General features: G+C 48.4%; 2 protein-coding genes and 1 long non-coding RNA gene across 7 annotated transcripts in view; 2 read left to right on the forward strand and 1 right to left on the reverse strand.

Moving 5' to 3' along the window:
- The window catches only part of ZCWPW1 (zinc finger CW-type and PWWP domain containing 1), a 28,868-nt gene extending 19,644 nt beyond the window's left edge, over nt 1–9,224 (forward strand). For both annotated transcript variants that reach the window (XM_053362219.1, XM_053362220.1), the window contains exons 10-16: nt 672–776; nt 2,350–2,433; nt 4,111–4,186; nt 4,288–4,385; nt 4,572–4,635; nt 7,869–8,006; nt 8,296–9,224. In XM_053362219.1, the coding sequence (XP_053218194.1) occupies nt 672–776; nt 2,350–2,433; nt 4,111–4,186; nt 4,288–4,385; nt 4,572–4,635; nt 7,869–8,006; nt 8,296–8,618 (888 nt within the window). In that variant the 3' untranslated portion in view covers nt 8,619–9,224. The remainder of the gene's footprint in view (nt 1–671; nt 777–2,349; nt 2,434–4,110; nt 4,187–4,287; nt 4,386–4,571; nt 4,636–7,868; nt 8,007–8,295) is intronic.
- Nucleotides 9,225–9,925: 701 nt separating this feature from the next.
- On the reverse strand, nt 9,926–11,457 carry LOC128400188 (uncharacterized). Its single transcript, XR_008327317.1, has 2 exons — nt 10,318–11,457; nt 9,926–10,223 (listed from the first exon to the last, which is right to left on the reverse strand). It is a non-coding gene; the product is annotated as an uncharacterized LOC128400188 (long non-coding RNA).
- Nucleotides 11,458–16,721: 5,264 nt separating this feature from the next.
- The window catches only part of LOC128400189 (phosphatidylinositol 4,5-bisphosphate 3-kinase catalytic subunit alpha isoform-like), a 32,283-nt gene continuing 23,537 nt past the window's right edge, over nt 16,722–25,467 (forward strand). For 2 of the 4 annotated variants that reach the window (XM_053362259.1, XM_053362262.1), the window contains exons 1-8: nt 16,722–17,137; nt 17,638–17,863; nt 19,403–19,657; nt 21,356–21,518; nt 21,608–21,817; nt 22,644–22,894; nt 22,986–23,228; nt 25,088–25,173. In XM_053362259.1, the coding sequence (XP_053218234.1) occupies nt 19,469–19,657; nt 21,356–21,518; nt 21,608–21,817; nt 22,644–22,894; nt 22,986–23,228; nt 25,088–25,173 (1,142 nt within the window). In that variant the 5' untranslated portion in view covers nt 16,722–17,137; nt 17,638–17,863; nt 19,403–19,468. Of the gene's footprint in view, nt 17,138–17,637; nt 17,864–18,611; nt 18,746–19,402; nt 19,658–21,355; nt 21,519–21,607; nt 21,818–22,643; nt 22,895–22,985; nt 23,229–25,087; nt 25,174–25,467 lie in introns of all 4 variants that reach the window. The other 2 variants (XM_053362260.1, XM_053362261.1) reach the window with 2 other exon arrangements.

Below are 25,467 nucleotides of genomic sequence, written 5' to 3' on the forward strand. Positions count from 1 at the left end.
ACCCACATTAGTCCTTATCTGAGATGTGTTCACATGCTGTCTTGTAGCCTTATGAGGCTTTGCCCTCGGGTGGGAAAAATATTGCGCCCAGGAAAGGGAAAATGGGAGTCAACAGACACTCAAGGAATAGTTTCAGAGAAAAAGCTTTATTTCTACCATCCATGAACTGGTAGAAGGAGCAAGCGTGATAACTCACAAAACAAGCACGGGTTCACAGTCATTTGCACAGAGCATATATTCCCCTTCCAGTTGCCTCCCCTTTCTCCTCCCTCAGGAGTCCTGCCCCATGTTGAGGTTCCTGAGCATGAACAGAAAGCTCCTATCTTTGGAAAAGGGGGGGGGGGTGAGAAGCCAAGGGGTTTCAGAGTGTTCAAGATGTTGCAACTGAATGAGATCAAAGTCAGTTCTTAGGCTTGTTTTGAATAGAGCCTATTCATTAGCCTTTTGAAGCCTTCTCGAGCTGATAAAAGTAACATTTTGCCTATGTACCAGCATCTTGTGAGAATCCACAGAAAAGCTGTAGCTGTGGATTTTTGAGGCCTGGGGTGATTATTGAGGCCTGGGGTGACTTTGGGCCTAGGTGGGGTCACCTGTTCTCACCTCCCTTCAGTCTCTCACAGGCATGGCCACCCACCACAACTGACATGCTCTCGGTTTCCATCCCATTTCAGTGCAAGTACCATGTGACCTTCTTGGGTAGCTCTGTGACCCGGGCTTGGATCTCTGCCTCCATGCTGAGGAACTTTGAGGAATCTTATGCAAAGGGAAATGGTGCGGTAAGTGGGGCTTTTTGCTAATGGTGGCTTGTTCACAAAACGAGGTGTCCCAGTCTCCATGAGGTTATGGGTTCTAAGAGGATCCAATGAACAGGAGGTGCCTTTTGAAAGGGAGCATGATCTGGACGAAGTTACAGACAATAGCTGGGAAAAGTGAAGACTTCCCGATGCTTGCTCTTTTGCGGGTGGGATCCAGACCATTCGGGCATAAGAACCTAAGAAGAGCCTTCTGGATCAAGGCAATATGGCCCATCTAATCCAGGATGCTGTTCTCAGAGTTTTCAATCAGATGTACCAATGGGAAACCCACAAGCAGGATTCTAGCACAAGATCCCTCTTCCCCTCCTGTGGTTTCTAGCAACCAGTATTCAGAAAGATTGCTGCCTCCAACTGTGGGGGCAAAGTCCTCTGCCTTTTTTCTGGCCCACGTAGGACTAGTCTGGATAGTTGGCCTTGGTGAAGATTTGACGTTTTCATCCCCAAAAAGTTTTTGATTTGAGTTTCTACTGAAATGAGGCTGCATTTTAATGTTGTATTTTAATCTTGTTTTTAAGTTGTGTTTTAATCTTGTTTTTAAGTTGTATTTTAATCAATTGTTTTTATACCTGGTGTTAGCCGCCCTGAGCCCGGTCTTGGCTGGGGAGAGTGGGGTATAAATATTATTATTATTATTATTATTATTATTAAAGCATAACCATCATGGTCAGTAACCATCAATATAGCCCTCTCCTTCATGAATTTGTCTGATCCTCTTTTAAAGCCATCCAAGTTGGTGGCCATCCCTGCCTCCTGTAGGAGCGAGTTCTATAGTTTAATTATGTGCCGTGTGAAGTACTTCACTTTGCACGATTAAAGTGGAATTGGCACTCTTGTGCAAGAAACCTGCTTCCCCCTCAAAAAAAGCAGATGTTATGCAGTAAGGAAAATGACAGGAAAATGTACTGGAAATTATGGGGTAACAGTTGCTTGATACGGCATTGTATATCCTCCTTGCAAACAAATCAAAACGAGAGCTCAATAAACAGGTTGTCTGCAGGCTGCCAAAATCTGCTAGCAAACCTGGTGTGTGATTTCTGCAAGCTTCTTAATCTTAAAATCAGAGGAGAACTTTGTCCCCGTCCCCCTTTCCCTCCATCTGCAATCCAGCCCTGCAATTTGGAAAGACAGCTGCCTGATTAGGCCCCAGCTGCACAATGAACTTGGATTAATTTCAGAGCTGTCCAGCTATCATGACTTCCCCCAAGGCGCCTTGGGAATTGTAGCTCTAGGAGGGTCAATTTAGATGCAGTAGTGGCAGATCTATGTATTTAAACTCAGATTTGCCCCAGACATGTAGAAAGAGGAGCAAAAGTGGCATGCAGATAAGGAATGCAGAATTTTCCCCTCATCTGTTTCTTACTTCCCCGCAGCCCCCTTTCCCAAGCACAGAGGAGAAAAGCTTTGGGAGTGACAGTACACACATGGGATAAGTGTTTAGCAGACACCCCATTGATGTTAAGAAGCAGCACCCACGCACAGTCCCTTTCTCCCTCACTTCTTAAATCATAGCTATGTTCTGTATTTTCTTTTTGAGGCCAAGCTAAAGAACAAAGGTGACAAGAGGGATTTTGAAGCTGCTGTGAAGATGGCAAACGAAGCAGAGCAATTAAGCATTCAGGTGTGACACAGGCAGGTTCCATGACCCCCCCCCATAAACCTAGGTTGATTTCTCTCTGGAATAATTGCATCCTTTGCTTTCACGCTTTTTGCAGAGGATGTTATTGGCAGATCATTGGGGCCCAATATCTTCTGTTTTCCTTTATTTTCTCAGCCATGATCTGTGTAGCAATTTTTGTATGGAATGAAATGGAAATCTTCTTGACTTATTTAGAATATCCCACTTTACAGCCAAGAAGAGCTATCAAAGCAACTTACAAAACATTCTTGCAATGGAAAATCCCATTCTAGTCTTTTATCAGAAATAGAAATAACATGAGATTCTTAAGGATGCATTTCCTGCCATCATACTTGATCTTCCCTGGTGTTGCCCTCTAACCTCTGCCTACTAGGCAGCAAGGCCCATTGGGAACCTTGGAGGCAAGTGAGGGATTGAGCAGCTGGAGCTCACTCAGATTTCAGCACCATCCTGTCTGCTGTGGGGTAGCAAAGGTTATTGTGGGTCTTTAGAGCCACTGATTTTTAAAAAAAAAGAATTAAAAAGCTTCTCCCTTCCAGCTTTGGTCCGTCATTGTTTTCTGTTGTGGGATTCTTGGTACATTGCTCCTTAATTAGTCATTTTATGTTCCCTGTGACTAATGTTTGTGTGGGGGAACAACAAGGGGAGAGGACTTCCTTTCGTTCTTTCATTTCATTTTCTATCATCACTAGCAACTTGCAGCAGCTGAATAGCATCCTCACAAGCCCTTGTGCTAATGCACAGCTCCCCGTTCACATCTGTGGGTGTTGCACGATGGTGTATTCTGTGAATCCCGTTTTGAATGAGTGGAGGAAGCGCAATACCACTGCTTGCACAATTTTTTTGTTTCGTTTTAACTTTTAGAATCCCCTTGTGAGCCTTTTCTTTCCTCACCTAAAATCTGCCATGGTATAAAATGTGCGGCCACACAAGGTGAACTGCTGCTATTAAATGAGGAAGTGGTCTAGCTCCACTGTTGGTTTTGCACCCTTTCTCCTTGGATAAGACCACTATACAGCAGGGGCTAATAGTTTTGTCCTGGGTCTGGATCACTAATCTGCATGCATGTTCTTAACCCAGTCCAACCCAGATCCAATAGCAAGGAAGAAATGCACTCAGATGCATAGAATCATAGAACTGTATAGTTGGAAGGTACCCCAACGGTCATCTAGTCCAACCCCCTGCAATGCAGGAATCTCAACTAGATCATACATGTCAGATGGCCATCCAACCTCTGCTTCAAAACCTCCAAGGAAGGAGAGTCCACCATGGGAGTCTGTTCCACTGTTCTTCCTAAAGTTTAGTTGGAATCTCCTTTCTTGTAACTTGAATCCATTGGTTTGGGTCCTAGCCATGAATATATTATGTGTGGGGAAGAAAATCCTAGCTTAAGCCAACTGGGGCTTCTAGTTGAGCAGGGCTAGTTTATAATGCCAAGGCTGTGGTTTGGAGTCTGTGGCACAAGAAGAGAGTGGTTCTGAGGCCATGCAGAGATAGCCTGTCCTCTTAAGTTGCCATACATTTAGATCTGGGGCAACTGACCTCCAGGGCAAAAGGCATGGCAGCCGGGAGCCCCAGCCTTTCTCTCCTATTAGAAATTGGGTACTAATTGAAGCATATCAGTACTATAACACCTACTCTTCTCTTTCACCGCACCAGGAGAGAATAAGGATATTTGGATTCTATAGCCGATTCAGCGGGAGAGAGTCACCTAAAAACAACAGAGACTTGAAAGGTACCATGACATGCAGGTTGGGGTCAGAAGTCAGAATATTGTCAGGCGAGCTGAAAAACAGACCCCGCACCCTGCACTCTTTGTTCCTTTTTGCATTGTAGATCATGTACACGTTACCTGTAAGCCTCCTGCCAAGAGGATCCGAGAACCAAAGGGTGGGAAGAAAAATGTATCAGCATCAAACAAGAGCCAAGAAAAGGTTGGTTCAGTCTTTGCACTATTGGAAATGTTTGGGCATCTCCCTGCTTTTAACAATCTGGCTGCTACAGACAGCCCCGTCATATATTTTCCTAACAGTCCATTGTGATGTTATTGGTCTAGTGAAGTTTTAGTAGGTCTATCATGTTCTCTCTGTTAACATTAACAAACAGTATCTCTCTCCTAGCTTCTGCCTGAGACACCAGTGATGAAATCTGATGGAGATTTCAAAAAGAAAACCAACATAGAAGGTGAGGTTTTGACAAGTCACCCTCCCCAGCAACCTCAACCTCAGGCCTCTCTTCTCTTTTAAGCTATGTGCCATAACTGTGAGTGAAAGCTAGTGTAGGCTACTGGCAGGATCAATTTGGGGCTCTTACAAACTGGTGTGTGGGTTTTTTTGGGGGGGGGCAGGGTGTATTCTGCAACATGTCGTTGATGCAATCAAGACTACAGTTTCCACTTTATTAATTGTTCTTCTGTGCTTCCCCAATGCTACCAGGTTGTTCCCATCTGCAGGGGCAACTTTTGTGCTATAGTAAAACAAAAACAGGGCAACAGCCACCCCAGAACATTTGTGTTTACTATTTATTTATTATGTATGCAAATATTTAGAAACTGCACTTTTGTAAAAAGAGAGAGAGAGAGAGATACAAATCACAAGGTGGTATACAACCCGAAAAAACAACACTGCAGTAAAAACTATTTTAAAATGTCAGGCACATCAGTAAAAGCTGGTTGGCAAAGAATCTGAGGCTTGAAAGGCCCATTTAAATACAGTGGTACCTCGGTTTACGAACTTAATCCACTCTGGAAGTCCATTCTTAAACCAAAACCGTTCTTAAACCAAGGTGCACTTTCCCTAACGAGGTGTCCCGCCACTGGTGCCCTTCCACCATTCAGATTCCGTTCTTATACCGAGGTAAAGTTCTCAAACCAAGACACTATTTCTGGGTTTGTGGAGTTTGTAAACCAAACCAGACTGTTATTAAACTGAGATACCATGGTAATACAGTTTTTAGAAGACATCTGAAAACAAACAGGAATGACTCCTGATGAACCTCTACTAGCGAGGTCTTCCACCGGGCAGGGAGTTTCACAGGGCTCGGTCCCTGGTAAGGCCACCAGAACTTCAGGGGCATGTGGGGCCTCCAAAAGTGCCCATCAGAAGGCCTCTGTGATTGAGACGTAGCATAAGGAACCAGGTGGTCCTTAGGGTACTTTAGGTCCAAGCTATTTAGGGCTTTGGGAATTAACACAAATACCTTGAACCCAGGACGCGGGTGGCGCTGTGGGTAAAACCTCAGCGCCTAGGACTTGCCGATCGCATGGGCGGCGGTTCGAATCCCCGTGGCGGGGTGCGCTCCCGTCGTTCGGTCCCAGCGCCTGCCAACCTAGCAGTTTGAAAGCACCTCCGGGTGCAAGTAGATAAATAGGGACTGCTTACCAGCGGGAAGGTAAACGGCGTTCCGTGTGCTGCGCTGGCTCACCAGATGCAGCTTGTCACGCTGGCCACGTGACCCGGAAGTGTCTGCGGACAGCGCTGGCTCCCGGCCTCTAGAGTGAGATGAGCGCGCAACCCTAGAGTCTGGCAAGACTGGCCCGTACGGGCAGGGGTACCTTTACCTTTACCTTGAACCCAGCCCTCTGGCAAATTGCTAACCAGTGCAGTCTACTCAGCAGTAGAATGGTATGCTGTCAGTAGTCTGCTCCTGTGAGCAGTCTGGCCACCACATTCTGCGCTAGCTGCATCTTCTGGACCAGCCTTTCTCAGCCTTGAGTCTCCAGATGTTGTTATACTACAACTCCCATCATCCCTGACCGCTGGTCCTGCTAGCTAGGGATGGTGGGAGTTGTAGTCCAACAACAACTGGGGACCCAAGGTTGAGAAAGGCTGTTCTGGACCATATAGAAGGGCAGCCCCATGTAAAACATATTGCAGTAATCACGTCTTTGGGGTTATCAGTGCATGAACTCCTGGGGTCAGGCTTTCTTAGTCCAGTAGTGGTTGCCGCCGGCATACCAACAAAAACTGGTGGAAGGCACTCCTAGCCACAGAGGTCACTTGGGCCTCTAATCACAAAGATGGATTCAGGAATACCTCCAAGCTGCGAACCAAATCCTTTGGGGGGAATCTTACCCTGTCTAGAACAGGCAGTTGACCTTTACCCTGGACACAGGAGCCATCCACCCACAAGGCCCCTGTATTTCTAAGTGTCAAGGTCAGCTTGTTGGCCTGCATCCAGTCCACCACTGCATCCAGGCACCGGTCCAGGGCTTGCAAGCGTCTCCTGACTCAGATGTAATGGAGAAACAGAGCTCAGTGTCATCAGTATAAAGATGACACCTTGCACCACGCGTCCTAATGACTACTCCCCGTGGCTTCAAATAGGTGTTGTGTAGCATTGGGGGGTAAGAGGTGCCCTTTGGCACTTCACAGGGTAAGCACCAGGGCCCCCAAAGAGCATTCTCTCCACTTGGGGCATGATCCTGCAGGGTAGGAAGAGAGGCACTGTGGCACAGTGCCACCAGTTCCCATCCCACAGAGTCAGCCCAGAAGGATACCGTGGTCAATGGTATCAAAAACTGCTGAGAGATTGAGCAGGGTTGCACTCTCCCTGTTCTTTTCTCTATAAAGGTCATCCATCAGGGCAATCAAGACTGATTCGGTCTTGAACCCAGGTCTGAGCCCAGACTGGGATGGATCTAAGTGATCAGTCTCATCCAGGAATGTTTGCCACAACCCTCTCTATCGCCTTCCCTAAAATGGGGATATTTGTGACCAACTGATAGTTGTTAATTGGGTCCATAACCAGCTTCTTTAGTAGTGGCAGCACTGTCACCCCCCCTTTAAAGGGGCAGGCACCTCTCCCTCACACAGTGAAACATTCACTGCATCTTGGACCCACCCGATCAAGACCCCACAGCTTGTTTTCACCTGCCTTGAAAAGCAGAGATCCATAGGGCATGTAGTCGGGCACATACCTGCCGGAACCTTGAAATGTTATGAAAAGTTATAGGATTTTAGCAGGAAGGTATGGGGCATACACCAGTTGCAAACAAAGAAGTGTGACCTCCCTCAAACTTCTTGCAGGCACAAGCAGCATTGAAAATCTGCTGGTTTGTAACCGCCCCACAACATCATGAGCATGGTGCATACTCAATAAAAAGGATATCTGTAGGGGTCCCAGGTTAACCTTAAATCAATCAAAAAGAAGAAGGAAAGTAGCATATACAGTGGTACCTTGGGTTACATACACTTCAGCTTACAGACTCCGCTAACCCAGAAATAGTGCTTCAGGTTAAGAACTCTGCTTCAGGATGAGAACAGAAATCGTGCTCCGGTGGCACGGCAGCAGCAGCAGGAGGCCCCATTAGCTAAAGTAGTGCTTCAGGTTAAGAACAGTTTCAGGTTTAGTACGGACCTCCGGAACGAATTAAGTACTTAACCCGAGGTACCACTGTATACAACTTGTTCACACAGGGGCAAAAAAAAGCAAGTCATCAACTGAAGGTACCCCACTTTTGTCAAAGAGGAGCAGGGAAGAGATGGCAGTCCCCAAAGCTGCTGCTGTTCCAAAAGGATCTGTCCAAACGAAGGCACGTTGTGATGCTCAAAAAGGTAAGAGAGAGCTCCTTGCTCTGTATGTGAGAAACCTAGAATGTTTGCTGCTATGTCAGCCCAGAAGCACAACTGGGAATGAAATCCCAAGTTGTGAAGCCTGTTTGTTACAGTTCAATAGTCGTCTGACATTCTGTTTAGCACCCAGCAAAGGAAGGCGGTAGAAGGGACTGTTTTGCTCTGGCGAGACGGGTTGTTCTACGCCCTTAGATACGGGAGAGGATATTGTTCTCCTCGTGCAGGATAACTCTCTGGGGAGATCTTCACTGGCTTTTGTGTTCCTCTCAAGGTTCTAAGAGCTCGTTCGCTGCTCCATGGTCTAAGAGTGCCGCAGCTGAGCAGCTCAGCTCTTGCAGATACGGCAGCAGCCCTCCCTTAATGCCCTCCAGTTATCCAAGCAAGGAAGACAGTATGAGCAAGGCTGATGTCTCCCCAGTGGCAGAAAGTGAACTGATGTTGAACAGGGGTGTTGTGGGCCTTGAGGAGTCAAGTGAAGCCGTGGCCCAGGAGAAAGAAGAAGATGAAACCTTCAGCAGCCAGGAGATGGCTGTCTTGGCTGAGGAGAAGATTTACTCTTCTGATGAATTTTCATTGGTCTTGTTTGAAGAGTAGCCTTTCAGAAAGGGGTGTGTCCTGACCTCAAGTGTAAAGGGTGGATAATTTCTTCATCTAGATAAGCCTTCCCCACCCAGCTTGGTGCCTTCTAGCTGTTGTGGACTACAACTCCCATCAGCCCCAGTCAGAATATCTGGAGGGCACCAGGTTGGGGACGGCTGCTAGATCTTACTACAGATAGTCGTGAGTTTGAGAGCACTGATGGAAAAGAGACATACTAAGCATAGCAGAGGATGTGGGGAAAAGGTTCTTGCAGCTTTGATTCTTGAGTTTAATCCACCTAGGAAGTTTGTGACAGCTTGTTTTTAAACAGGGCTGTGAAAATCCCCCTTTCCCGTTCCTTAGTTAAACAGGCAACTGGAATCACAGCTATAAACAAGACAAGGAAAGTAAATTCACCCTTTAATAAATCTGATTGACTTGTTTAGAACTTAGTGCAAAAGAGAAACCAGGTGGAATGGCAATCGAAATTTAGGAGTTGTTTTCCACCCATTTGGAAGGTTACAAAAGATTTTGTCTGTGTTTCAAGATGTACAACATTTCCCCCGATTGTTTATAATTACAATTCAGCAAAGCTCTATTAAAATCTGGTTTTGGATCTAACCGAGTGTCCTCCTGTTTTACCGATATCATAAATGCTAGAAGCATGGTTGCACACTTGTACGGAGACTGATAAAATGTACAACACACACACACACACACACACACACACACACACACACACACACACAGCTACTCCAGTTGGGAGGAATAATTAAAGCCACTCATTCACACAAACATAGACTATGGAATGATAGGCTGTTGTCTGCAACAAAGGCACTAACAAGTTTGTATCAGAAAGCTTTGTGTTTAACTTCTGAGCACCAGCCTGATCTTATTAAAGTTTTATTCAAGGTACAATGGCACACGGACAGCAGACCAGGGCTGGGGAACCCATGGCTTTCTCAGTGCTGTAGGAACACAGTTCCCGTCATTCCTCACCATTAGCCTTCAGCAGGGGCTGAGGTCATCCCACAATATTTGGTCACAGGTTTCCCTGCCAATCTTAAAAAAATCTTGTTCTGTCACTTCTCACGTGGCTCACTGAACAGCTATCTAATGTGTTCATGTCAGCCCTATATGCTTCTTTCAGATCCATTAGCCTGCTTGTCTCCCTGCCTCATTCAAGCTCAGTGCATGAAAGATAGCTGAGTTACACCAAAGTACACTGACGTGTGCATTGCATTGTTGTTCTTCTACCTGTCGTTTGGTGGATTTGTTCTTTTAACTTTGCTGTAAGAAATCAAAAGAGAGAAACTCTGGGCTGTAGGAAAGGGTGGAGGATAATTAGAAACTATAGTTTCCTTGAGATATGCACCGTATAGACATATTCTTCAATTTCCCCTTCGTTCTCTTCCCATGTATGCATTTATAGAGCTCAGAGCAATGTGGTAGAGTGGTCAGAGTGTGGTCTGGAACCAGCCCGGCTGTAGGAAGCCCAGACACAAATTGCCATTCAGCCCTGTAGTTCACTGGGCGACCTTGATTCAGACTACCTCGCAGGTTTGCTGTGGAGATAAAATACAGGAGAACAATGATCGACTTAAGTTCTTGGGAGGGAGGCTAAGATAAAAGGCAATAGAAATACAGTGGTAATAGCAGTAACGCCAAAAATTAATTTAAAAATAAAAGCAGCTTGTTCAGCAATGGAATTTACCATTAAATGGAATCCTCTATTCTCTGAATTCACGGAACATCATTCTAGCTAGTAGAGAGGAAGGGTTGGAAGGAACAATCAGTGTGTTAATAGCTTCACACCTCTATAGCTTCACAGTGGGGTGGCACCAGCCATGTGCCAAGATTCAGAACTCCACCTGCTTCTAACTGTCACTTAACAGCTGATAGAAAATTCCAGAATCCAAGTGTGGTTTAATGGTCCAGGTACATGTAGCTGGTGAGCCATATCTAGGTCAGTTTTACTGCATAAGTAACTCCTTCATTTACTCTCCTTTTACCCAACGATTGGAATTTAAGGAAGGCCCTGCTGGAGTAGACCTGAGAACTCGGGAGAGGCAGAACTAGCCAAAGAGCAGTGAGCACGTGAGACAAACATTTGAGTCAGCGTCCTTCCGTAAAAAGCACTGTAACTGGGGATTCCTGATAAAATAGTTGCCTCTGATTAAAAGTTAGTCCTGTCAGACACCTTGGACGATTCTTCCCTCTCAACCAAGGGTGTATTCTGTAAGCTTGGTTTTGCTTTTTGCAAAAAAGAGCAGGGTTTGTATGTTGTGACTGAGCAAGCAAAGCACCACAAGGTTTCAGAGGGAGGGAGAGTTCCCTACTTCAGCTTGCGGGGGCCTCATAGAGATCCCTCCTCATGGAAGCACCAAAACACTCCCAAGGCACCCTGATTCAGCTTGGGGTTTGTTTCTGTGTGGGGCTACCTTTGAAGGTGACCCGGAAACTACAACTAATCCAGAATGCAGCAGCTAGATTGGTGACTGGGAGCGGCCACCGAGACCATATAACACCGGTCTTGAAAGATCTATATTGGCTCCCAATACGTTTCCGAGCACAATTCAAAGTGTTGGTGCTGACCCTGAAAGCCCTAAACGGCCTCGGTCCAGTGCGTCTCTACCCCCATCGTTCTACCCGGACACTGAGGTCCAGCTCCAAGGGCCTTCTGGCGGTTCCCTCACTGCGAGAAGCCAAGTTACAGGGAACCAGGCAGAGGGCCTTCTCGGTGGTGGCACCCGCCCTGTGGAACGCCCTCCCACCAGATGTCAAGGAAATAAACCACTATCTGACTTTTAGAAGACATCTGAAGGCGGCCCTGTTTAGGGAGGCTTTTAATGTTTGATGTAGTACAGTATTTTAATGTTTTTTTGGGAAGCCGCCCAGAGTGGCTGGGGAAACCCAGCCAGATGGGCGGGGTATAAATAATAAATTATTATTGTTGTTGTTGTTATTATTATTATTATTATCATTATTGCTTTCGAGAACACCTTCCGAGTTTCTCCATGTCTTTCCACTCTCCCTTCCTTGAGTATTCCTTATAAAAAGAGAAGGAAAGGGGATAATCAGACCATTTGAAAATGTCTCACTGACGTTGGCTAAAAGTATGGAAAAACTAAGCCGCTCGCTTAATTTGCATAATTTATTCAGATCAGGGAATGTGACTTTCCTGCTGTTTTGCAGACTTTGGGTATTTTTTCTTGGTGGAGATTACACGGTGCATGGAGCATAATTAAGATCCCTGCCCCCACAGCGTATAATCTCTCTGGATTAGTTTATCAGTGCCTTTCGGTTAAATTGGTTGTGGCCTGGAGTGCCATTTCACGTTTCAGGGTGTGCCTGTGTTGTGGGACAGAATGACAGATGAACGGCAGGTGGGCGGGCCGCCGCTCAAGTCTTTCTTTGGCGTGGCTTCCTGTCTCTGGACTCTTGCTTCTTGCCCGCCCAGTGGCTCCTGGAGGAGAGTGGCTAAGTTTCTTTGACCCGAGGAGGAGCCGTCAGCTCTTTGCTGCCTCCATCCACCCCTTTGTCTCTTCGTGCCCTTGAAGGCTTTCGTCTGAGACGCTGGGAGAGGAAGACGCAAAGCACAGTGCTGAGGGAAGTGGCGTCTTGCCCAAGGTCACCTATGACAGAGAGACAGGAATAGAAAGGGGGAAGAGGAGCCACTTCCTGGCTTCCCATCCCACGCATGCCATGGCTCAGAAATAGGAAGTTGGCATGGGATTCTCACACTGATTTAATATACATGACTGGGCACAACATGCTTTTTTGGCTAGGAGGCAAGAACTTGAAAGTGACTTCTACAAAAGAGACACCCAAAATATTTAGCTAACAGGACCTGCCTTCTCTCCTCCCCCCCCTTCTATTCATGTTCCTCCGTCTCCCCTCTTTCCTTTAACTATGTCAAATATCTTGGATAAATTGCTGAGGCGTTTTATTCGTAAAGAACAAAAAGGATTCTTTCGATTTGTGAAAGGGAAAAAAGGCAGGCCCTGATTTTTGGCGGGGGGGGAGGGGTTGGGGGGGAAGGATATTTCTTTTTCTCTCTTTTCTCTTCAAATTTTTTTTAACCCAATAGCTTGAAGTTCATGCAGCATTTTTAGGGGGTGACTCAGCGTTTGGCTCCAGCCACTTGTGTGTTCCAGACAGATGCCCTGGTCTAGATGTTGAGAAATGCTTGTTTTTGTGGCCGGCTGCCTTGAATGAGGCCAGACCATCCCTGCAGCATTCCGCTTCTCCCCCCCATTTTCTTTTCCATATGGTAATGAGCACTGGTCTTGTGCATAAGGATTTATTTATTAATGTCAGGTATTCAGACAGACCTGGACTTCTGTCTTTATTTGTGTTTTTTTTAATTTAAAAAAGTTATTCCCCACCTTTTCCACTTCAAACCAAAGCACCCATCATGGCAACAAGAAACTGGGACTGAAACAAAATTTGAAACATCACCGCACAATCCAAAACCAGCAGGCTGATGCCTAAATTATGGAGAGGGAGACAAAATCAAGCAAGGGCCAGACCAGGCGAAGAAAAATGTCTTAAGAGATCAGAAAATCAGCAATGAGATGGATTCAAGACAGTATGCTTCTGAATACAGTAGTACCTCAGGTTACATACGCTTCGGGTTAAAGACTCAGCTAACCCAGAAATAGAGCTTCAGGTTAAGAACTTTGCTTCAGGATGAGAACAGAAATCGGGCTCCGGCAGCGTGGCGGCAGCAGGAGGCCCCATTAGCTAAAGTCGGCGGTTTGAATCCCCGCGACGGACTGAGCTCCCGTTGCTCAGTCCCTGCTCCTGCCAACCTAGCAGTTCGAAAGCATGTCAAAGTGCAAGTAGATAAATAGGAACCGCTCCGGCGGGAAGGTAAACGGCGTTTCCGTGCGCTGCTCTGGTTCGCCAGAAGCGGCTTAGTCTTGCTGGCCACATGACTGGGAAAAACTGTCTGCAGACAAACGTTGGCTCCCTCAGCCAGTAAAGCGAGATGAGCGCCGCAACCCCAGAGTCGGCCACGACTGGACCTAGTGGTCAGGGGTCCCTTTACCTTTACCTTTTTAATTGGCCACTTCAGGTGAACACGCAGGATGTCGGGTCAAACAAGACCTGCAGAAAGGGACTTCTTATTTTGTGCTTGCTTGCTATGGTCAGTAGGAGGTCAGACAAGAGCGGCACCGGGCTAAAAACGAGGAGGTGCCTTACTTCCTTTAAAAATACTTGCAGCAGCTTGTGACATCATTGAAAACAATAATAGAGTGGTACCTCGGATTACATACAGACTCCGCTAACCCAGAAATAGTACCTAGGTTTAAAAACTTTGCTTCAGGATGAGAACAGAGATCATGCAGTAGCAGCGGGAGGCCCCATTAGCTAAGTGGTGCCTCAGGTTAAGAACAGTTTCAGGTTAAGAACGGACCCCCAGAACGAATTAAGTTTTTAACCCGAGGTACCACTGTTCACCTTAGAATCTTAGATCTGTTGCATTGGAAGGAACCATCTAGTAATCCAACGTCCTGCAATGCAAGAATCACTGCTAAGGAATCGCTGGCAGATGGCCATCCAACCTCTGTTGAAAAACCTCCAGTGGAGGAGAGTCCACCAACTTTTGAGGGAACCCCTTCCAGTGCTGAACGGCTCTTACTGCCAGGAAGTTCCTCCTAATGTTTAGTCGGAAACTCCTTTCTTGTCATTTGAATCCATTGTTCTGGGTCTTCCCCTCCAGAGCAGCGGAAGGCAAGCTTGCTCCGTCATCCATGTCACAGCCCTACAGATGGCTCACCTCTCAGTCTCCTCTTCTCCAGGCTTCTCCTCCGCACGCCTTCCAGCTTGCCAATATCCTCCTTAGACACATCCAGCTTTATGCTGCACATTCCCCCCCCCCACATGCCTTGATTGCAGCCTTCTCCAACCTGGTGCCCTCCAGCTGGTTTGGACAACTCCCATCAAACACCAGTGTGTGATTGCTGGGAGTTGCCATCCAAAACATCTGGCAGGCACCATGTTGACAGGGAGGCTGCTCTAAGAGGAGAACCAATTGGGGCCTGCGTGGGTTGGCTGGAGCAGAATGAAACACATATGCAGTTCAAGTGCAAGGGCCAGTAGCAGACAAGGGAGAGTTAACATCATCATCATCATCATCATCATCATCCTTTTTCTTCTTTGGCGATCACTCGTAGCTGAGTAATATTGTCTTCCATAAACACGGTTTTAACAATGAGTCCATAAGTGACTGTGGAGGCCAATTCTGGACCCACACGTTTTTCCACAGTGGGGACATTGCTTTCCGGGTGGGAGTCCATCACGGTGTGGATTTGCCAAGCGTGCCTTCCTGCTAGCACATTTCTCCCTTGCGTCCTGAGTTCGAGTGTCTTCAAAGCCCACGACACCTTTGGTAAAGGCTGTTTTCCAACTGGAGCGTTTGCAGGCCAGTGTTTCCCAGTTGTTGGTGTTTATACTACAATGCTGAGGTTAAACCAATGCTCCCATCCCTTTTCTCCTTTGCTTTGGAATATAAGGGTTATGCCCAGGGCTGGGGTCCCATTCAGGCCAAGGGAGCACTGCCCCACTAACCTCAGCCTGCCCCAACCTGCCTGCCTGCCTTCTTATTTACACCCAGCAAGGGCGTAGTTGACGCAGGTGGCGCTGTGGGTTAAACCACTGAGCCTTGGAATTGCTGATCAGAAGGTCGGCAGTTTGAATCCCCGCGACGGGGTGAGCTCCCATTGCTCAGTCCCTGCTCCTACCAACCTAGCAGTTCGAAAGCACGTCAAAGTACAAGTAGATAAATAGGTACCACTCCAGCGGGAAGGTAAACGGCGTTTCCGTGCGCTGCTCTGGTTCGCCAGAAGTGGCTTAGTCCTGCTGGCCGCATGACCTGGAAGCTGTATGCCGGCTCCCTCGGCCAATAAAGCGAGATGAGCGCCGCAACCCCAGAGTCGTCCACAACTGGGCCTAATGGTCAGGGGTCCCTTTACCTTTACTTTTTAAGGGGGTAGTTTGGGCTGTCATTGGCTCTAGCGCCACCTACTGTTGGGCTCCCTGCCTCCCACCCTACTAGCCTCAATGGGCACCAGCCACCACGGCCTGGTGCCTGCCACATCTTTACAACCACAGCTGCAAAACTTGCAGGGAAAGGCCACAGCTAGGTGGCAGAGCATTCCCAACAGCATCTCCAGGAAGAGCTGCCTCCTGAAACAGTGTTAGAAATTAGCACTTTTCTTTTGTTTCTGTAAAAAAAATACACCAAAATCATTTTATAATGCATGCAAAACAGAGAGAACAAAGCTATAACAACAGATGAACATTGAAAGATGAAAAAGAAAACCTGTAAAATGAAAAGCACTTAGAATGAGTACAGTTGCGCGTCAAAGCCCAAGTAAAGAACATTAGCATTATCTGATTCTTAAGTGTCGTTACAGATTTTCCAGGCTTGTGACCAGAGTTGTCTTGAAAATTGTCCTTCTGCTGTCTATGTAATAAAGGAATGCCGGATCATATAAGAAGCACCTGGAGGTTCTGGTCCTTGTGGACATCTCAAGTTCACCCCCCTCATGTCACCATCACAACCCCCTGGGTGGTAGGTGAGTCTGAGAGGTAGCAACCGTCCAAGGCTGCTCCAGGGGAATGAAGGCGGATTTGATCTTGTCTGGGATTAGACCTGATGAATGATGCTGGAATGGCAAGAGATGGCTGCGTTTGCCAACCTGGTGCCCTCCAGATGTGCTGGGGCTGGTGGGAATGGTGGTCCTGCACATCTGGAGGTTGACAAAGGATGCCATACCAACGAACGTCCCAGGAAAGCTCTCCCCGTCTGAGCTTTGCACGCGACTCCCAAATTAGTATCTCAAAACATACTGCGGAATCGCACACAAACACCCCACCGCCACAACCCAGTCCCTTTTGTGCAAATGTCTGTATCAATTTACGCAAGCGGCGATGATTCCATTTTCTCCTTGCTCTCTCCCCTCTCCCCACATTTTCCTATCTTTAGGGCAGGTTTTAAAAATTGCAGTCATCCTTTTTCTCTCTCATTCATTCCCCCCCCCACACCTTTCCTGGAAAGAAAGAGGAGGGGGGAATAAACACACACACACCATCTCCCCAAGTGTGTCCCTTCCTCGCTGACATTGGGATGAATGGGGGTGTTGGATGGGGGGGGTAGATGCCCCCTCTTTGCCGCTGGAATTCGGGTGTTGCAAGAGGTGGGTTTAAAAATATATATATTTTAGATAACCAATTCTCTCTCCCTTTCCCCCGTTCCCCTCCCAGCTGTGTGAGAAACCCCGGATCCAACGGAAATCCGTGCTTTTCCATGCCGGATACGCGGCTTGCAAAACCTCTCTCTGGCCGCTGGAAAGGGGGAGGCGGGGAAGAGAGGAATGGGACCCGATGGTCACAGCAGTAGGGGAGGGAGAAGGATCTTTCGCGGTGGGGGGGGGGGTGGGCTAGGGAAGGAGGAAGAGCCTCTGCATCCTTCAAAACCAAGACCTAACCTTGCCTTCTCTTCTGATTCAAGGATCCGGAGACACGTAAGTCGCTTTCTTTTGTTACAAAACCCCCTTTTCCAGTGGTGGGGATAACGTAGACCAAGTTGCCGGCGGCGGGGGGGGGGAGGAGGGGGGGAGGAAAAGGAATATATTGATGGGGGCTACCTGCTTCGTTCCTTTGGGGACTCCAGCTGGCAAAAGCAAGGAGGGCTCGGGTTTTATTTTCCTGCCTTCACTAGGAAATATCCAAACCCCCCCCCCTTTGCCAAAGCATGCGTCAAACCCATCCACAACAGCGGCACCCCACTTCCTGGACACAGAACCGTTTCCTTCAGTTTATGGGGGCTGGAGGGGGGGTCACTCTTGGAAGGGTGGGGGTGTCTCACCCCACCAGATGTTTCAGATACACATTTAGATGTTTCAGATATGATGGGGGGAAATATTCATTCTCTTTCCCCCCCCTACTCAAGAGCCTTCCTTCCTTCCCTTAGAGTCTCTTTGATTATGATTAATTCTATTTATTTTTTTATTTTTTGCAACAGTTTTTGACTGCAGGAAGGGAGGAAAATGGTTGGCTGGCATAGAAGAGAGACAGCCATGAGGCTCAGACCAGCCGACAACGGAAGCCTTGCAATGCATTCCTAAGGAAACTGTTGGATCCTTACACACACACACACGGAAAAAAAACCACCCCACATTTGCACAAGGGGGAGAAAAAAGAACCCTGCAAACCCTCAACCCCACCGATTTCCTACTCGTTGCTCTAGAGTAAGCAGCCTGGAGGGGGTGATGACGCACATGGAGGGTTGGCAGGATCCTTGGAAGGGATGCGCTTAAAAGACTCACCTCCATGGACCTGGGGGGGGGAAATGGGTTTGATGGCTATTGACCGGGCTTGGGGTTTGTGGGGGGTTCTTTTTTTAATTGTCTGGAAAGCTGAATGATCAGATTTGCTCTCGGAGAACTGGACGGTGCAGAATTTTCGTAGCAGCATTCTCCTAAAGTGTCACTGTCTTTGTATAATGTAACGTCGAATGTGTCTGTGTGTTTATATGTATATTTGTGTGTGTAATGCTATGGAACACAGTTGTGTGAGGGGGAGAGATTTATCATATGCAAACCTCTTGGGAATGAGTTGTGCAAGAAAGCAGATATTCTTGCTTTCTCCAACCTGGTGCCCCCCAGCTGCTTTGGGCTGCAACTCCCACCCTGCACCTGGGAAGGCTGAAGAGAGTTGTAGAGCAAAGTAGCTTGGGCTGGAGGTCTCCAAAGCAACGTTGCCCACCTTTGCCACTTCACAACAACAGAATCTCCTTGTGGAGATTCACCAAAGTCCCGCTCTGAACCTTTTCCGGGAGCATTGCAGGGATTTGTTTATTTAAGTTGTGGCAGGGAGTTAATCTTCTCAGGGTCAAATTTTAACCTGGCTGAATTTTAAAACACGTATTATTTTTTTAATATGTCCTCCCAGAGGTTGCGCATTTTAATAAACAAACCTGTGGTATTACCTTGCTAGCACAGAATCATAGAATTGTAGAGGAAGAGAACCTAAGGAAGGGGCATCTAGCTCGGCCCCCTGCAATGCAGAAATCATGGCTAAAGAATCTGACGAATGGCCAACCAACCTCTGTAAAATATCTTCTAAGGAAGGTTGAGTATTGCACATTTGAACGGATGCATAAAGCGCTGATAGATTAGGCAGTTTCTTTTTGTTTTAGTCCAGCATCGTGTGTGTGTGTGTGTGTGTGTGTGTGTGTGAGAGAGAGAGAGAGAGAGAGAGAGAGAGAGAGAGAGAGAGAGAGAGAGACTCATAGAATTGCAGAGTTCCCAAGGATCATTTAGTCCAACCCCCTGCAATGCAGAAATCTCAGCTAAAGCATCCATGACAGATTTGCCATCCACCGCAGTCCGTGCTGCTAAAACAAAACACTGAGACTTCCTTCTAGCCAAGGCTTTGCCGGAAGTCATGAACCTTGTTGGCTCTGGAAACCTGTGAGTCTGTTTGTTGGTGTTGTCAGGCAAGAGTAGGTGGGTGCGTGGTCCGGATCAGTTCCCCAAACTGGGGAAAGGCTTACCATCTGAGTCAAACGGTGAATCCTCAAGGTGCCATCTTTTCAGTGCAGTAGGCAGAGAACTTACAGGCTGAAACCCTCTTTCATGGGGCTGCATCTATATAATCTTGGGTGGCCAATAGCAAGGGGAGGGGTGTGTCAGTGGGTGGGGCATGTGAAGCCCAGCCTCCCACTGGGGAGGAGCCAGCCAATCCTAACCCTCCTCTCTCTGAGTGTGTGTCTTCCCCATCTCCAGGTGGACAAGATGCTTTAGCCTCCTGACTCCAGCACCGTGTCGAGCTCCTCCTCCCCCTTCGCAGCCATGCCGCCGCGCCCCTCGTCCGGGGAGCTGTGGGGGCTCCACCTCATGCCCCCGCGGATCATGGTGGACTGCTGCCTCCCCAATGGCATGATCGTCACGCTGGAGTGCCTGCGCGAAGCCACGCTCCTGGGCATCAAGCACGACCTTTTCAAGGAGGCCAGGAAATATCCCCTTTTCCACTTGCTGCAGGTGAGCAGACCCTGGGCAGCTAAGGAAACGGGAGGCCGGGAGAGGGAAAGCTTCAGCCCGCTCTGCAGGAGAGGGATTTAGCGAGCCAGGAGCAAGGACCTCTGGCTTAGTAGACCACAACATTAAAATGAGTTCCCAGTGTGATGCAGCAGCAAAAAAGGCTGATGCAATTCTAGGTGGCATCAACAGAAGTCCAGTGTCCAAGTGAAGTAATTGTTGTTGTTGTTTAGTCGTGTCCGCCTCTTCGTGACCCCCTGGACCAGAGCACGCCAGGCACTCCTGTCTTCCACTGCCTCCCGCAGTTTGGTCAAACTCATGCTGGTAGCTTCGAGAACACTGTCCCACCACCTCGTCCTCTGCCGTCCCCTTCTCCTTGTGCCCTCCATCTTTCCCAACATCAGGGTCTTTTCCAGGGAGTCTTCTCTTCTCCTGAGGAGGCCAAAGTCTTGGAGCCTCAGCTTCAGGATCTGTCCTTGCAGTGAGCACTCAGGGCTGATTTCCTTCAGAATGGAGAGGTTTGATCTTCTTGCAGTCCATGGGACTCTCAAGAGTCTCCTCCAGCACCAGAATTCAAAAGCATCCGTTCTTCGGCGATCAGCCTTCTTGATGGTCCAGCTCTCACTTCCATACATCACTACTGGGAAAACCAGAGCTTTAACTAGACGGACCTTAGTGAAGTAATAGTTTCACTCTATTCTGCCTTGGTCAGAACACACCGGGAGTGCTGTATGCAATTCTGGGCACCTCAGTTTAAGAACAATATTGACAAGCTGGAAGGTGTGCAGAGGAGGGTGACCAAGATGATCAAGGGTCTGGAAACCAAGCCTGATGAGGAACGGTTGAGGGAGCTGGGTGTGTTTAGAAGGGAGAAGACTGAGAGATGATAGGATAGCCATCTCTAAATACCTGAAGGGTTGTCACATGGAAGATGGAGCAAGATTGTTTTCCGCTGCTCTGGAGGGCAGGACCCGAACCAACGGATTCAAGTTATAAGCGAAGGCTGGGAGAGACTCTTCTGCCACTCAGTGTAGACAAGACTGAGCTAGATGGACCAAGGATTCCATGTTTTCCTATATCGTCCATCAGTTTCCTTTTGAAGTTATACCGTTGCTCGGTCCCTGCTCCTGCCAACCTAGCAGTTCGAAAGCACGTCAAACTGCAAGTAGATAAATAGGTACCACTCCAGCGGGAAGGTAAACGGCGTTTCCGTGCGCTGCTCTGGTTCGCCAGAAGCGGCTTAGTCCTGCTGGCCACATGACCCGGAAGCTGTACGCCGGCTCCCTCGGCCAATAAAGCGAGATGAGCGCCGCAACCCCAGAGTCGGTCACGACTGGACCTAATGGTCAGGGTTCCCTTTGCCTTTTAAGCCCATTGCCACACCTTGTGGCAATGAGTTCTGTAAGCCAGTGGTGCGTTCTGTGTGACCAAGTTACTTCCTTCTGCTCTTCCTGAACCTATCCCCACATCAATACCATTGGGCGACCCTGCACTGTAGCACTATGAGCAAAGAAGGAAGGAAGACATAGAATGGCAGAATCATACAATCACAGAATTGTAGAGTTGGAAGGGACCCCCCAAGGGCCATCTAGTCTAACCCCCGACGATGTATCTGGGAAACGATTGGGTTAGGGAAGTCTAGTGCATGGGAAGATGGGTCTCTGGGAGGTGTTCAGTGTCTCCTTTTGCTTCCCTACCCAGGAGGAATCTTCCTACATCTTCGTAGGGGTGACGCAGGAAGCCGAGAGGGAAGAATTCTTTGACGAGTCCCGGCGCCTTTGCGACCTCCGTCTCTTCCAGCCCATCCTGAAGGTCATTGAGCCGGTGGGAAACCGGGAGGAAAAGATCCTCAACAGGGAAATTGGTGAGTCCGAGGCCAAACTAGACAAGGGGGGGGGCAGTCGAGTGGTAGCCAGAATGCTTGATGGTCAAGTGTCCCTACTTTGCTCCCAGGGTTTGCGATCGGGATGCCCATCTGCGAATTCGAGCTGGTCAAGGACCCCGAGGTGCAGGAATTTCGGCGGAACATCCTGTCGGTTTGCCGCGAAGCCGTGGAGACCCGGGGATCTGCGGGGCCCCCGAGTCAGGCTCTGTATGTCTACCCCCCCAATGTGGAATCCAGCCCAGAGTTGCCCAAACACGTGTACAGCAAACTGGACAAAGGTAAACAGGGGCTTTATTAGGGGCAGAGGGACAGGAATTGGGTGTGTTTCTATAGCATGCATTTAATTTTTACGATGGAGGGGCGAAATGTTTTGGCGAAGAGGCATCGTTGTGTGTTTCTAAAATCTGGGGAAAGGAGAAATGTGGCCGGAGGAGAGATACCACTTTCCCCCTGAGTGAACCCAATTAGATTAATTTCCTGATGGCTTCCCTTCAAAGCCATTTTGGACCATTGTAGGTTCAGGTCTTTGTGATCTGTTTCTGCTGTTAGTATTTGTGAGAACGGAAGTTCTGTTATGAGAGCAAGGATATGCCTGGGGTCCATTTTTCCTCACCGGATGTCCCTTGTGATGCGTTGCGCACAAGACACATCATATGGGGACTTTCGGCGAGGAAAAATGGCAGGCGCCACGGCAGCAAGCAGCTCCTGGAGCCCGCCAGAGCCAACTGTGCTACCAGACTGGCTCCGGGCTGCTGAGGCTGCTGCTGTCACGTTTCCCGGGGACAGATTTGCAAGTCTGGGGATGGGATTTGTCCAGGGACAAATCCAAGGATGGGATTTGTCCAGGGACAAGTTTGCAAATCCGGGGACTGTCCCCGGGAACCGGGGATGTCTGGTAACCCCACTGTAGAGTAGGCCAGGCTGAGAGCTAGTGACTTCACCAGAGGGTCCTCGCATTCCCTCTCCCCCCCCGCCTCCCCTCACCCCGGCCACGCTGACCATGCACTCTCTCTCTCTCTCTTTCTCCGCCGCACCATACCAGCTCACCCGAATGACAGTTCCTTGTCCTGCTTTTCCCCCCCACCCTCCTTCCGTCTCCTGAAGGTCGGATCATAGTTACCATTTGGGTTATTGTGTCTCCAAACAACGACAAACAGAAATACACCCTCAAGACCCCCCACGACGCGCTTCCGGAGCAGGTGATCGCCGAGGCCATCCGGAAGAAGACGCGGAGCATGCACCTGTCGCCGGAGCAGCTGCGCCTGTGCGTGCAGGAGTACCAGGGGAAGTACCTCCTCAAGGTGTGCGGCTGCGACGAGTACTTGCTGGAGAAATACCCGCTCAGCCAGTACAAGGTGAGGTGGCCCTTCCTGCCCACAGCCCTGCCTCCCTCCCTTCCACACCCCACGCCACTCACTGCCTCCCCTCTCCCTGCTCCCCCCCCAGTACATGAGGAACTGCATCACCATCGGCCGCCTGCCCCACCTAATGCTCATGAGCAAAGAGAGCCTCTACAGCCAGCTGCCGGCCAACGTCTTTGTGCTGCCCTCCTACGCCCGCCGCTCGGCCACCTCTGCCCACGTCAACGGAGATGTCCCCACCAAGTCGCTCTGGTCCATCAACAGCCTCCTGCGCATCAAGATTCTGTGCGCCACCTACGTCAACGTCAACATCCGGGATATCGATAAGGTTGTGGGGGGAACGGAGCGAGGGAAGCCAGGGAGGGAGTAGGGGGCCATACAACTCCCCAGGGAGGGAGTAGGGGGCCATACAACTCGCATTGCACAGACCGACTCATAGAATCATAGAATCCTAGAGTTGGAAGAGACCACAAAGGCCATCGAGTCCAACCCCCTGCCAAGCAGGAAACACCATCAGAGCACTCCTGACATATGGTTGTCAAGCCTCTGCTTAAAGACCTCCAAAGAAGGAGACTCCACCACACTCCTTGGCAGCAAATTCCACTGTCAAACAGCTCTTACTGTCAGGAAGTTCTTCCGAATGTTTAGGTGGAATCTTCTTTCTTGTAGTTTGGATCCATTGCTCCGTGTCCGCTTCTCTGGAGCAGCAGAAAACAACCTTTCTTCCTCCTCTATGTGACATCCTTTTATATATTTGAACATGGCTATCATATCACCCCTTAACCTCCTCTTCTCCAGGCTAAACATGCCCAGCTCCCTTAGCCGTTCCTCATAAGGCATCGTTTCCAGGCCTTTGACCATTTTGGTTGCCCTCCTCTGGACACGTTCCAGTTTCTCAGTGTCCTTCTTGAACTGGACACAGTACTCCAGGTGAGGTCTGACCAGAGCAGAATACAGCGGCACTATTACTTCCCTTGATCTAGATGCTACACTCCTATTGATGCAGCCCAGAATTGCATTGGCTTTTTTAGCTGCCGCGTCACACTATTGGCTCATGTCAAGTTTGTGACTCCCTATTTACATTTTCCATTTTGTTGCATTTATATACAAAGCAAAACAAAGGGTGGCAAATTTTGCTAAATTTATTCTGTGGGAGGGTGGCTCCTTGGAGAGGAAGGGGCCAGTGGTGTTAAGAGCAGGAGACCCCCCCCCCAACTCTTTCCTCTCTTCCTCTTAGGACTCATAGAATCAAAGAATTGTAGAGTTGGAAGGGACCTTGAGAGTCACCTAGTCCAAACCCCTGCAATTCTGGAATCTCAGCTGAAGCATCCCTGATTCAGATAGCCACCCAACCTCTGCTTAAAAACCTCTAAGGAAGGAGAGTCCATTCCAGAGTCAAACAGCTCTATTGAATTGAATTTTATTATTACTGTCACAGACTAGTTCCAGCTCACTTACAATATCAGGAAAATCATAAAACACAACAGGAATACATTGAATTGCAATTGGGTATAACAGAGACAATTCAGATATAGCGATTTAAAAATACCGTATTTTTCACTCTATAACACGCACCCGACCATAACATGCACGTAGTTTTTAAATCTGTAGGCATGCCACCCGTAGGCATTCCCTCCATAACACGCACAGACATTTCCCCTTACTTTTTAGGAGGAAAAAAGTGAGTGTTATGGTGCAAAAAATACGGTATATATTAAATCTTGATCACTAAAATATAACCTAAAATTGTCATTTAAAACCTTAATCATTTTGGTAGTACAGCTTGTTCCCTAAGTTTTATGGCAGTCGCACAGAATTTGGCCACCCTGAGCGTGATCTCTAGATCCTTGTCTTCTTCCAGGAGTTTTAGACATTAAAGTTTGGACTCATTTGGAGATTTTTGTAGAACAGGAGTGATAAATACCGAGCGTATATCCCCGTAGAAACGGCAGCATAACAAGACATGAGAGACAGTTTCTACCTCCACCAAGCTGAAGGGGCAGACTCATTCCACGTATGGTTTACCCTCAAATCTGCCCTGCAATAAGGCGGGTGGCAGCACGTTGAATCTAGCGAGGGTAAATGACCGTCTGTAGAGTCAAACAGCTCATACCGCCAGAAAGTTCTTCCCAGTGTTTAGTCGGAATCGCTTTTCTTGTAACTTGAATCCATCGAATCCCTTTCCAGATCTACGTCCGGACGGGGATCTTTCATGGCGGGGAACCCCTTTGCGACAACGTCAACACGCAGCGCGTTCCGTGTTCCAACCCTCGGTAACTGTGGCATAACTAGCGGGGAACTGCCTTACACTGACCCAGGGCGTTGGGGGTCCACCTCGCTCAGAACGCCCTTCATTGAGATCCTTGGCTTTCAGAATTTCAGGCAGGGGGGGTCTTTCCCAATCCTGCCTAGAGATGCCATTGAGGATTCGACCTGGGACCCCTTTTTGCATGCAAAGCTTAAACTGCCCTTCTCTGGCGGGGGAAGGAGAAAAGTATGGGGACGAGGGGATCCGGCGCCATGAAGAGGGTGGCGGGGGTGAGTTTCCTCTGCAGCCCCTCTGTACT

The sequence above is a fragment of the Podarcis raffonei genome, chromosome 13 (genome assembly GCF_027172205.1).
Source record: "Podarcis raffonei isolate rPodRaf1 chromosome 13, rPodRaf1.pri, whole genome shotgun sequence".
Lineage (NCBI taxonomy): Eukaryota > Metazoa > Chordata > Lepidosauria > Squamata > Lacertidae > Podarcis > Podarcis raffonei.